The sequence below is a fragment of the Nomia melanderi genome, chromosome 9 (assembly GCF_051020985.1).
Source record: "Nomia melanderi isolate GNS246 chromosome 9, iyNomMela1, whole genome shotgun sequence".
NCBI classification, from domain to species: domain Eukaryota; kingdom Metazoa; phylum Arthropoda; class Insecta; order Hymenoptera; family Halictidae; genus Nomia; species Nomia melanderi.
Genome location: NC_135007.1, coordinates 913,527 through 926,549, shown reverse-complemented (window position 1 = coordinate 926,549; position 13,023 = coordinate 913,527). Strand labels below are relative to the sequence as shown.

Genomic DNA, 13,023 nt, shown 5'->3' with positions numbered 1-13,023 from the left:
TCCAGCGGTTTGCAGAGACATGATATCAAAGTAATCGATTTAAGTTTTTTGCCATCAAATTTGGGTAAAAATATTACTTAAGAGGTTGTCCAGCTATTCGGTAGATAGTTGTTGACATAGATTGAAGTTAGTATGTCGAGCAGAAGTAGTCTGATTTTCACAAACATGTGTTTAAGCATGTTATTTTCAACTCTGTCTTGACCAGGAGCAGATTTGGATTTTATGGTTATTTATTCCATAATTTAATTCTATGAAATTGAAGTTGCTGTCTAAGAAGGTGCATTAGAGATCTCCTCTGAGGTTATTAATTTTTCTGGTACCCATGGAGAGCAGAATTTTTTTATAGCATTTTGAGCTGTGTCTAATCTGTCTAAATCTTTATAAGACGTGCTATTGGTATTTGTCCATCTTGATTTAAATGTCCTAATTTTTTGCCAGGTGTAGCTGATATTGGTGTAATTTAGACATGATTATGTGATTTAGAGTGAAGGTGAAGTTTTCAAATGATTGTTTCTTTTTGAGTTTAAGCAGCATTTTTGTAGTTGCTATCTGTTTTTTTATAGGAGATCCAGTCAGCTATAGTAAAGTTATATTTCCACTTAAGAAACACAATCTTCCTAAGCTATACAGCCTTGGAGTATTTGTGATCTTACCAAAGTGTGTGGTTTGATGTATTCAGTTGTTTTCCTGTTCATCTTTGGGGTTGTTGAAATGACAAATTTTTTTAAGATTTCTGTGAAATTGTACTGTTCTTCCAGTGCGAGTTTTGTAAACATATTCGAGAGGAAGTGATCCCAGTAGCTGTCTCGAGTTTGTCTGAAGACATCTCAATCTGTTTTACTTGTTGCTATTCTGTTTAATTTTCTGATGTATGGTATTCTTGTAGTTTGTAGTGGGATCTTGATGGGGTAATGGTCCAATCCTAAAGGGTCTTCCTGTTGAGTGGTGTCGATGATGTGGAATATCTTGAATCAACATAATCAGATCCAGATTGCTGCTGAATAGTGTTCAAATACCAGTTTTTGAACATCCTTGGTGATTGTGAATGAAGATATCATTTTCTTCTACTGCTTTGTGCAAGTTGGCTCCAGAGAGATGAATGTTTTGGCAGTTCGAGGAGGTGTGATTTGCATTGAAATTTCCGATTATTAGATAGTTGCCTTTGTTACATAAAGTTTGTAGGTAGTTGACCATGTTTGAAATTTGAGATTCTGCGTCAGAGGTCTGTAGGTTGTTGCAATGATTAGTGGGTGTCTCTAGTTTGTGATTTCAATTGTTATAATGTTGGAGTGTGTATCTTGTAGTTTATTTTTTAAGATAGTGTATTTAAAAGTCTTTTTGATTATGATGGCGACTCCGCCACCCTTGCTTGTTTCCCTATCCTTCCAAATAATCTTGCAACCATTTATGCAGTGGTTATGTCAGGTTTTAACCAAGTTTCTGTGTATGTAATTATGTCAAAATGAGTTGTTAGGCATTCTATTTCCAGTTTCTTGTTTCTAATGCCTCTACAGTTCCACAGAATGATTTTAATGAAATTGTCCATATTTTGTTGTGATTTATTTGGGTTTGGCTTTGTATTGTTTGAGGCTTGTTGAGGAATGCCTTCTGTCGACTACTGATTTGTAAGGGACATTGTTTTTGACATTACCATTTTTGTTTGTTACAGTGATATTGCTTTTCAGGAGAGTGTTTGTCCCCTTGGGGCTTGTTGCTATAGGTTTATTGTCTATTATGTTTTTAGTTCAAACAGTGTTGGTTTGTGTGCTTGTGGTTGGGTTTTTGGTCTTCTCGTTGTTGTCCTTGTTCAAGTTGTCTAGCGTTGTTTTCTTGGGAGATGGTCTTTCCTGACCTCCTGTTTCTTTTAATATTATTATTTGTCTAAGGGAGATAGTTTTTAAAGGAGGAAAATGCTCTTTGGCGAGTTTAAGAACTGATTTAGATATCTTGGTCTATCCAATAGTACTTCTGTATACTTCTGGCTTCCCATATATTGATGTTTTAGTAACCTACAATCTGGTTAATCTCTTGTTCAGCTTTAAAAGCAGGACAACTATAGCCATGTTCCCCTTTGCAGTGGAAATATTTTAGTGAAGTGACTGAGCAACTACTCTCATAGTGCCGCAATTTGCACAAGTTTTGTGGCTTCTGCATCTTGCAACTGTGTGACCTCACCTTGAGCAGTTGCAGCAGATTTTCGCTGACTCTATGTACACTTAAACTCTTATTGGGTATAGCCCATATATAAATATTGCCACAGGTAATGTGGTATCTTCAAAGATGATTTGCATGCTGTTGCTGAGGTATTATTCTCTTTTGCCTGTTTTTTATTTTTAATTTTCTGGTTGAGTCTTCTAGTAGAAATAATTTTGTGTCGGGACTCTGCAAATTTTATAATGTCCTCTAAAGGGTAATCCAGGTCATAATTTTTAATGACCCCTTTCCTTGTAAGCCGATATTTCGAAATAGAGGCTTTTATTCCTTTTTGAGACAGAATATCGTTTTTAAATAAATGATTGGCTTTGTCACCTAAGTTAACTTTTATCTCTGCGGAATTCCTTCCGCAGAAAGTAATCAGTTCGGCTCCACAGATGTTTTCCTTTAAAATTTTTCCAAGGGAATATATATCTGAGTTTTACTCACTCTTGCGTTACAATTCCTTAGGTGTTCTTTTTTTATCCGTGTGTAATTGTCTGAGGTTTTCGAGCGATGTTTCCATCTTTCTCTTGAGGGCTGTAACTTGTTTTTTGTAGCCTTATTTTGAATCAATGTTCAGACGCCTTTCGCGTTCTGACCACTGCACTGGAGGTCGCTAGATGTGATATCAGCGATTCTCGTTCAAACTAATACTGCGTTACCTTGTCTGTAGTTGGGAAGGGGGTCAAATTGTCGATGTGCTTAGCCTGCGCCGATTTTGATGATTTTTAAATATATTGTTGGGAACATGATTTTGAACAAATTTTCCCTTTATATGTTGTCAACGGAAGGCTTTAGCTTCCGAAATAATCGCAAAAAACTTTTATTACTACTACATTGAATTTTATATACATTAGCGTGTCCGTGAGTGAGCCAACTATAACTGGATGTCGTCGCATCGGTTCCCTCACGCTTCTCGGGTTACACATGGATACTTTGTTTTACAAAAGTTCCATAAGTTTTACTCCATAGTGACAGTTTCTAAGGTTGTTCAATACAATATACAGAGTGTAACAAAATTATTGCATACAAATGATAGGGCGTGTATAACTCACTAAACTGAGTAAAAAACCCAGTGAACATGGATCCAAAACTCAATGGCTTCGATATAAAAATAGGAACAATATATCAAACGAAAGTTGCAGGGTATGAAATACTACATGCCGGGGTGGGAGGAATTTGACCGTGTCGTGACCTTGAAATATCCTGCCAAGGTCACGTCACAATTTTTAAATAAAATAAATTCAAACGTTTCCAAACCATAGACATGAAATTTGTTGTGTAAGTCGTTATCAAGATATCAACATCCAAAGTTTTCGATTCGTCGATAGTGATGGTGGCCAACGGACAATGCGATGGAACGCTATATCCAGGGTCCTTGTTTGCTACACGATGGGTTTCCGCCTGAAAATGTAAATGACATTGTTTATCGATCGGACCGTAGACTCACAGCTGAGAATACAGTCATCGCACTTTCTATCTTCCTTTACTCTCCCATGCGTTCTTATAGGAGTCTACTATAGATGTTCCATTCGCTTCATCGCATTACAGAGTTGAGTCATTACGGAGAATCTGTTGAAACTGCACGTCACGGTTGCTCAACCGAGCGTTCACTTACCCTTCTGTTCACAGGTTGGTAGTCAGACTGACCGTGGGCTACCATCACTACTGACGAGCCAGCAATTTTGGATGTTGATATCTTGATAATGGTTTACACGAAAAATTTTATGTCTATGGTTTGGAAATGTCTGAATGTCGGCTTCAAAAATATGGGGTCCTATTTAAGAATTGTGACACAATCTTTGCAGGACATTTCAAGGTCACGTCACGATCAAATACCTCACACCTTGGCATGTAGTATTTCATATCCTGTAACTTTTGTCCGATACATTTGTTCATACCACTGACACTTTTCGAGATAATTCGGTCTTCTTGATTCAGTCCCCATACATTTTTTTAAACTAACCCTATTTATGTCTCGGAAAACTATTGAATCTTGGACTCATGTTCACCCGGGTTTTTTACCTTGTATAAAAATAAGTTTCACTCAAATAATAAATATCGGTATAGGTGGGGCTAGTTTTTTTTGGGGGGGGGGGGGCGCATGTACTATATAATAGGAGAAAGTTGTTTAAAATCATGTCCTCAACAACATATTTGAAAATCGTGAAAATCGAAGTGGGTTGAGCACATCGACAACTTCACCGGGAGCAGTTGTTTGTATTGTTTTTGGATGCCCACGATCGAATTCAATGAACCAGAATATTAATAACCAGAGAATTCAACTGGCCACGAGAACGCCGACCGACCAACTGCGATCGACCATAACAGAGCAGGTCATAAACTAGAGCAGGTCTGTTCAGCAGGCCATCTGGCAGGTCAAACGTAGAGCTGTGGGAAAATCCGTGGGCATTCATTCGCGGAGTGGGGAAAACGGACTTGGTTAGTGGGATAGGCTTGTGCCGCGCGCTGAATTCGAGCTTAGACGTTCATTCATTACTGAACACTATGTAGTCACACGCACAGGCCGGTTGCTCATGGGTACGATTTGACCCGCGACACGGGTGTGTGGCCTGTACGAGCTAGTAGCTAAACGACTCTGAACTAGAAGTTACGAAGAGTGTAAGAGGTCGTTATAGGTCCTAAAGAAAATGGGGGTAGAAGGAACCTTTGTTTAGGGTTAGTTCAAGTCGATTGTCTTCGACTCAGAGAGTCGGAAATTTGTCTTCAAAGTGAACGGTTGTACATAAAACTAACCTGCAACTCTAATATTCAATTCAGTTATAATTATTTAAATATATTCAATAAATAGCTTGACTTTTTGAATGTATTCAACCGCTACCATGCTCGCTCTTCTATCTTTCCACCTCGTACAAACAACTTTTTTTTGGCAAAAATGTCACTCTATCATCACTAGCAGCGGAGGTTTCTCCGACTTTCAAAAAAGTAATTTCATTATGTAAAATTAAATGTGTTCGAATGTAGGTAGAGTACATTATATAGTATCTATTTAAACATTTTTGTCTTGAAGAACTTGTTAAGATCTCTTCTATTTTTTTTAGTAGAACTATATTTTTTTAAAAATATAGTTAATGCATTTCTTGTTAATTGAGAAAATATTTTAATTTTAGTACATCTACATTGTATCTGCATTGTACATACGTGCACATTTCCTTTATACGGATGTATACTTATTGTTAAAAATATCTTTGAAATAAATTCACTTTTAATGAAAGTACTTTACTACCATATTATTAATAATAAAAACTTATCAGTTATTGATTTAAAAAATATTATTTCATTTAAAAAATATAAAAGTAATTTTTTACCACATGATACTAATTAGACCTGTAATTCTTTCATTTAGTCAACTTGTCTCTTTTGCACAGTACGATTATGTATATACAGGATGTCATGAAAATAGGTGGCGGAACTTTGGTATCGAGTTCTACCATACCTATGCGAGAAAAAAAGATCAAATGAATATACGTCCAAAAACGCTTCCTTATCAATTAGAATAACTGCCAGGTGCAGAATTTCGAGCACTATTATATGTTGATATTGAAAGCAGCGAGTTTTCGCATTTATGTTTACTTAGGTTAAGTTAACCTTTTTCTCTTCCTTATGCATAATGAAACAAAATGCAGCCACTTATTTCCCTGACATTCTGTATAATTGTAAATGTACATTATGGAGATAATTTTTCTTTTAGCGTCCGCATGGGGAATTTCGTTACTTCTATGGCCGCCATGGATTTATGCTTGGCCATACATTGAAGGACAAAGAACAGTACCTCCGACAGCCTGCTACATTCAATTCATCGAGACAAATCATTACATTACATTTGGTACTGCAATTGCCGCATTTTACGTGCCTGTCACGGTGATGATTTTTCTTTATTGGCGGATATGGAAAAAGACTACAAATCGGCAGAAAATTCTGCCATATTTACAGGCAGGGAAAGAGGACGCTAGTAAGCGGAGTACATCTAGGTTAATTACTTAAATTTTTTCTTAAAAATTCATGTTCATGTTCAACAATGTAGACGTAATTCTGAAAAATAAGTGTTTTTCCCTTAATTAAATTGTGCATGTACGTACTTTCCACAGTAGGACAGTTGTCCGTGCTACGTTTACAGAAAGGTAGTTCACAGAAAATAGAATATCTGTAAACCTTTTATACTATTTTCTATGGTTGTTAAAGAATTATATTGTTGTTATTATTATTAAGGTGAAAAGTTGAATTAACTTCTATACAGCGATGTCTTTAAGAAAATTCGTTTTAAACTAGGTATATTTTGCCTATTCTGCATCAATTGAACATTCTTTAATAATTTTATATCGCTCTAGTATATTATTATCTGGTAAACTTTCACCGTGGAGTCAATTGTCCTTCGTGAAGGGAAGTTGTCTTTTAGCGATTATAGATTTTTTGCACGGTTCATGAAAAATTGCTCACGCCCGAAATTATGACAACGTGGCTGCAAACTAACTACAAATTTTTTATTGTATTTTATTTCAAGAAACGTTCCAAACTCGTTGTCTTTACATCTGGTGTATACATGGATTTATGACACATATGTCATTGCTATTGTGGTACTAGAAGATCTTTAAACTCTTCTAGTAATAAATGAACGAAAATGATTAAGAAAATGCAGAAGTCCGCCTCATGGTTTATCTCTCGAAAATAGCAGAAGTCAGATTCACATCATAAATCCGACCACCGTTAATGTTTGTAGCTTTAACAATATTGTCGAAGGACCTTTATTCATATCCCTATTTATTGTACTGAATCTTCATTTAGGATTAACGAAATGATCATGGCTACGTTAGTCGCCGAAAACTGTCAACTCCAATAAATGGACGATATTGACGTTGCAAATAGTTAAATCAATAGTGAAATCCGTATAATATGCTGAAACGAATAGGGCGGTTAATAATTACAAAACTGAGGCTAAGACTTTCTGGTGACATTCCGACTTTTCATTTACATTGATCAGTATTAATAAAACCCTATAATGTGTTATAACTAGACAGCGCATCTTTATGCAAATTCAAAATTTCAAGAATATAATTAGAAAAATAATTTATTAGATTGAATTAGAACTACTGTGAAAAATGATTATTCTTAACAAATATTGTAGAGAGCACTACACTTCCGAGATTTTATAGATTTTTTCGTTTTTGCGTGAATTCTGTGCAATTTTACATTTCCAGATTTCCCATAAATGCATAAAAATCCGCAATCTAGTTATAACTGTTGAAGTTATTTAATAATACATGTTATACGAAGATGATAAGTTGGCCGACTACCTGCAAGTTAGGACTACACAGGAGAAAGGGGATTCGTTTGCTTGCTTCACCTAATTTCCTTTAAGAAGAGTCCTAATATCTAATAATAGGGTCCTCATATCTACAAGACATTGAGATAATATATCAGTGGGTGTGTCATTAAGATTACATATCACTAAATGCGTCATTGGGATAATTGTTACAAATTTCGTAAATATATAAAATGGTGAGTATGAACCTTTACACCAGTAGCAAGTTTTGTCATTGAATCTTACTTCATTGAATTTTGTTCATTTGCACGTTTTATACACGACTGACAATGAGACAATAAGACAATGCATAAAAATCGAGGCATTACGATTGTTGTAACTATTCAATTAAGCATCGCGACTGAATGATTTCCTTTAACTTCTATGTCGTGTTAGCTTGTAGGTAATCGGCCAACTTCCCATCTCTGCATAATACAAAGAGATTAGGTCATTGTGAAATTGAATCAGAAGTAACGAACTGATGACCTTAACGGACATATGTGATCTATGATCCTACTTACTCGAACCGTAGAGTAGCCTCTTTTATATCTGTATACAATTGACTTTTGCACATCACAGTGTAGGCAACCGAAACCTTATAGTCTATAGTCTATAATGTATAATTAATGGTCTATAATCTATAGTCTGTAGTTTAGAATTTATGATCCATATTTATAATTTCATCCATTCTACGTTCTGATCCAGAGCATCATTTTAGAAGCTAACTGCTATATATTCGAAATATTTTTTCTTTGCTTGCACTCATCATGTAGTCAGATTAGTATATTCTGACCAATTAAACCCGTACTCCTTTCACTCGTCTTCTTTTCAGCAGTGCCCTGTTCAGCAGTGTCCACAAACGATATCTTTTCACGTTTCTATCGAACTGAAGGGGCAAGTGCTGCAAGGAGACACGGACTCTTCGAGCACAATTTGACAAAGTCGGAGAATGAGTATAATGAGAAGAAGTGAGACAAACACAGTCCTCCGATCATCGAGGATCGAGGAGCGAGGATTCAAAGTGATGCCGCACGCATAAAATATAAACATACAATGAAGGAAATATCAATTTCATTCATTTCGATCTTACTTTCTCAAACGTAGTGCCAGTAAATTGTTAAAATAAGTCCAAACACGATGTAAATTGGACTAGTTTTACTGACTTAATGTAATTAACGAAATTAAAGCTTCATTTCCTTAAAATCGATAAAACTAGTTCGATTTAAATCGCGTTTGGACTTATTTTAATCACAATAATCTCAACAAAACACTGGCACTAAGAATAAGAAAGAAAGATTGAAATTAATGAAATTGATGTTTCCTTTATTAAATTGCAGTCTCCATTACACTTTCTTTTATCGCATTAAAGTCTCGCGCATCAACTCTCGGCGCTCGGAGGACTGCATTTGTTTCAGTTCTTCTCATACTCATTCTTTAATTTTGTCAAACTGTACTTGAAGAGTCTACGCCCCCTTGTCATACTTGCCCCTTCAGTCTGTGGACAGTATGTATGAGGTAATCAGCTAACCGATAATGAGTTAGCAAATTGATTGGACCACAGCCGGAAAGAAGTTTGTCATTTTCGAATCAGATCATTAAATCTTTAGCATCTAATGCTGGCTATATTTGACATTTACAGACGTAAACATCAATAATAATTGGCATGTACATACAAATAACATTTATAACAGCCCGTCCAGCGGTGACATACAGACGACCACTCACATTATTAAAAAAAAGTAGAAAACTATAAGTTTTATGAAAAACCATAATGGTGTCAATCGTATCAGTGACAGAATTGCAATTTATATTAGCACAAGATAAATATTATAAAAATTCATCTTTAAACTACCTAATATTGAAGCTGTAGTTATTAAGTTACTATCACAAATATGTGTTTGTTTCTGTGATGCCGGGTCCACAATGGTATTCGCGAAGAGTTCACAATATTCCGACGGAGAAAAGTCTTCGTTTGTCCAAAAGCTAAAAAGTCAGGGAGGCAAGGGGACACTTCCACTGATGATGTTCGAGCTCGTTCGGTCTTCCACGCATGGTCATTATTGGCGCACAGCAATAACAAAAGATGGAAGCGAGACGAAGTAAGATGTAACGATAGAAAATAAAATTCATAATGTCACGAACTTCATTCTCTGTCGTTATATCTCACTTCATCGCATTCGGTTTCGCTTCTATCAACGTGCTCAACGTGCAGCGAACGATTAACAAACAACGGACAATGTTCATTCGAATGACAATATACTCAGGTATGAAAGTAAATATGTTTCGAGTAATAAAATGCATGAATTAACAGAAATATGAATTTCTTAAGATTCGGAGCAGTTATGGGTATCCTTGATACGATCCGAGGTCTTGCAAGATCAATTGATACCGATTTTGAAGAGTGTAGACACGATGCTGTTTCTGTTCGTAAACAGTTCGCAAATGTTTCTCAAACTATTCGATAGTACATTGTACATAACATTACCTTTTAAGCCATTATGTATACTTTCGAAACAAATGCAATTAACAGTTTGGCGCGATTGATCATCATTTGTGCATTATATTTGATTATTAATTGCGGATATTGGATATAGCCAGCATTGAACTCTAAGGATTAAATGACTAATTATTAAGTTATATTAAGCACTCTTATAGATAAACTTTCAACTTTAGTATTTTATTTGCGTGAACTATCTTGTATAACAAATGTGTATGTGAATGAATCCAAAGAATAAAATATTAATATCAAAACGGGTATATATGGATAAAAGCATAAAAAAGTATGCACGCACATTTTAAAGCGATCATGAATTGTTTGATGACTTACCGAGACATTTTCAACTTCCGTTGCTATTTGCGGTAAAGTTACAAATTAATTTTACCTACTGAATCACATGTAAAAATTGCGAAAAATCTGAAATATCACAGTTATCAAGACACATATTACAAAAGTTTATCCCATTTTTATTTAATGTAGATTTTTTGTTCAAGTTTAACACGTTAATATTGGCATGCTACGGCATGTATCACTGATGGCTTCACTTCAATATTACATCAGATGGCGTATACCACCAAATATCTAGTTCGTTAAATTGATTTGGTAGATAAAAAGAAGTGCCATGTAATTGAAAAGTAATTTACTTATTAAATAATTTCAAAATGTTTCCAAACATCGTCTTCACACGAGCAAAAACGAATTATAGTTATATTGAAAGTAAATTATCTTTGAATTATTTTGAAAGTAACATTATACTATTTATCTCATACTGTTCCCAAATTTTTTTAGATTCTTTAGTAAATTACATCATGCTTGAAGAAAATAAAAACTGATTTAACAATGTTTTTTTCCGTAAAATTAGTGATTCTCTAAATATATTAGTATATGATAGTAATCATTTTTGGCTACAGAAAAATTGTTGGTGCTGCAGCTAAAAATCAAATTGCGGTTTCGCTATATAATTCTTAGCTTTGTTTGTAAACTAACAGACTAACTTTTTTCCCTATTAATCACTTATTCTTCCAATTATTAATCATGTATCAAGATATTGTATTTTTATACTTTTTCACTTTGAATCGATTTGAAAAATATTTAAGACTAACCTATTTCCAAAAATAATAATGTTAAGGTTCACTTTAAAAAATGTAACTAAAAATGATGTAAAAATAATGCAATTTGCAAATTGTTCTTGAAAGTTCAAATGGTCTATAAACCTTTTTGAAGTGGAGAAATTATTTATTTTGTAAACTATTTTTGAATATACTTTAGTTTTAAAAACTTTTAAATTTGTCGTTAAACTGAATTTACAAAAAACTGCCAATTATCACATGGCTACTAAAATAACAGTAAAAAGTAAATTTGTCTGTTGGATTGACTCACATTTGCGTAATATATTTACAGAATAAAGAAAATACAACAGTTTAATTTATATTTTAAAAAATAATTTATATTTTATTTTTTCATAAAAGAATAGTTGAAGAAATCAAGTCTTAATTTTTTTTAATTATGTTGCATTCTACCAGAAAAGCAGTCTACCGAAAGCTTCGAGGACAATATTTTTGTCAGCATGTCCTTAATCCTAATATATAAATGATGTCACTTTTGAGCTTCAAAAAGAAATCTGCATTATTTCGATTTTTCTTATTCTTCTTAATATTTTTGTACGATTAAACAGTGAAAATATACAATACTTCACAATTTGAATGTTTTCTAAGGTAGAGCATATACCTGGCATATAATATTTTTTCTTAGCAAGGTATCGAACGGCTGGCGATCTGTTATTCTTCGTGCAAACTGCAGTGTCATTCGCCTGTATTCTTTGTTTAAGTCCTAGACAGTTGGACTATGCTTTTATACAATTTTAAGCATGTTAAAATTAAATTTATGACTTAATTATCATTTTGCAATAACTATCGATGCAAAATATTAATAAACTAATCCATTTATTTCATTGAGTCCTGTCACGCTTTCGTTTATCTTAAAATTTCAACACCAGCCAGTCTCTTCCTGTCATCAAACTATCCTGGATTTACTATAAACTAACAAATTTTTATCGGTTACTATATATTTACTTTGTTTTTTAATAGTGGAGGGTTGGATACGGATGACAGCCGAAGGCCTAGGAGCGAATCTAGCACGGGCGTAAGCGACATGAACTCAACACATATCGCAGTCTCGTATCTTGATAGACAGTATTCTCAATTCAAAGCAGTAAGTATCCACGACATTATTATTCAATTTCTTTCAGCCATAAACATCACTCAGTTTTATCCCCCCCCCCCCCCCCCCCCCCGTTGTATATGATCAGCCCCCCTAGTATCTATTAAGAAACTGTTAAATATTGGAAAATTTATTTGCGAAATAAATTCCTTTCAGTCCAGAAATTCTCATCAGCTCTTTCAACTACTTTTATGGAACATTTTAGGTGTCCTAATTTTTCCATGATCTTTCCTTTCAACATCGTATACATTCCTTTCAGGTCGTATAACGTAAGTATACGTTTGGTCCATCGTTTTCCTCTTTTATTTGAATCCTGTCTTATACTAGACTATTAAGCTCTACCCCTTTATTCATACCTGTAGCTTCCTTGCCATGGTTATGCCTTATACCTTGTACTCATCACGCACCAATGAAAAGTTGACCAACTATATACACACTAAAAAATTACAGAGGTCACAAGTATCTTTCACTGACGATGCTCTACAATTCGCTATATCAACATTGACGCCTCGATTACAATATATTATCGCTATTACCCGTGGCGAGTGATATAGAACGCGAAGTGAGATATAACGCTAGAAAATAAACATTGATATGAGATTTCGTACCATTCCATGAGACCCTAATATATAGGGTTGACCGAGGCGAATCGGATCAGTTCAGATTTAACAGCAAAGGACTAATAATTAAAACTGAGAATAAAGATTTTTTCGATAAATTCGTTATTAATACACACTTAGCTTCAATATCAGTAAAAAGATTTTAAAAACTTAAAAATCTTCGTTTTTTA

The 13,023-nt window shown here is 34.4% G+C and overlaps 1 protein-coding gene across 15 annotated transcripts in view; it reads left to right on the top strand.

The window, feature by feature from the left end:
• mAChR-A (muscarinic Acetylcholine Receptor, A-type) overlaps window positions 1-13,023 on the top strand; it is a 114,699-nt gene that overhangs the window by 84,333 nt on the left and 17,343 nt on the right. For all 15 annotated transcript variants that reach the window (XM_076370955.1, XM_076370954.1, XM_076370953.1 and 12 more), the window contains 2 exons: window positions 5,909-6,188; window positions 12,101-12,224. In XM_076370955.1, the coding sequence (XP_076227070.1) occupies window positions 5,909-6,188; window positions 12,101-12,224 (404 nt within the window). The remainder of the gene's footprint in view (window positions 1-5,908; window positions 6,189-12,100; window positions 12,225-13,023) is intronic.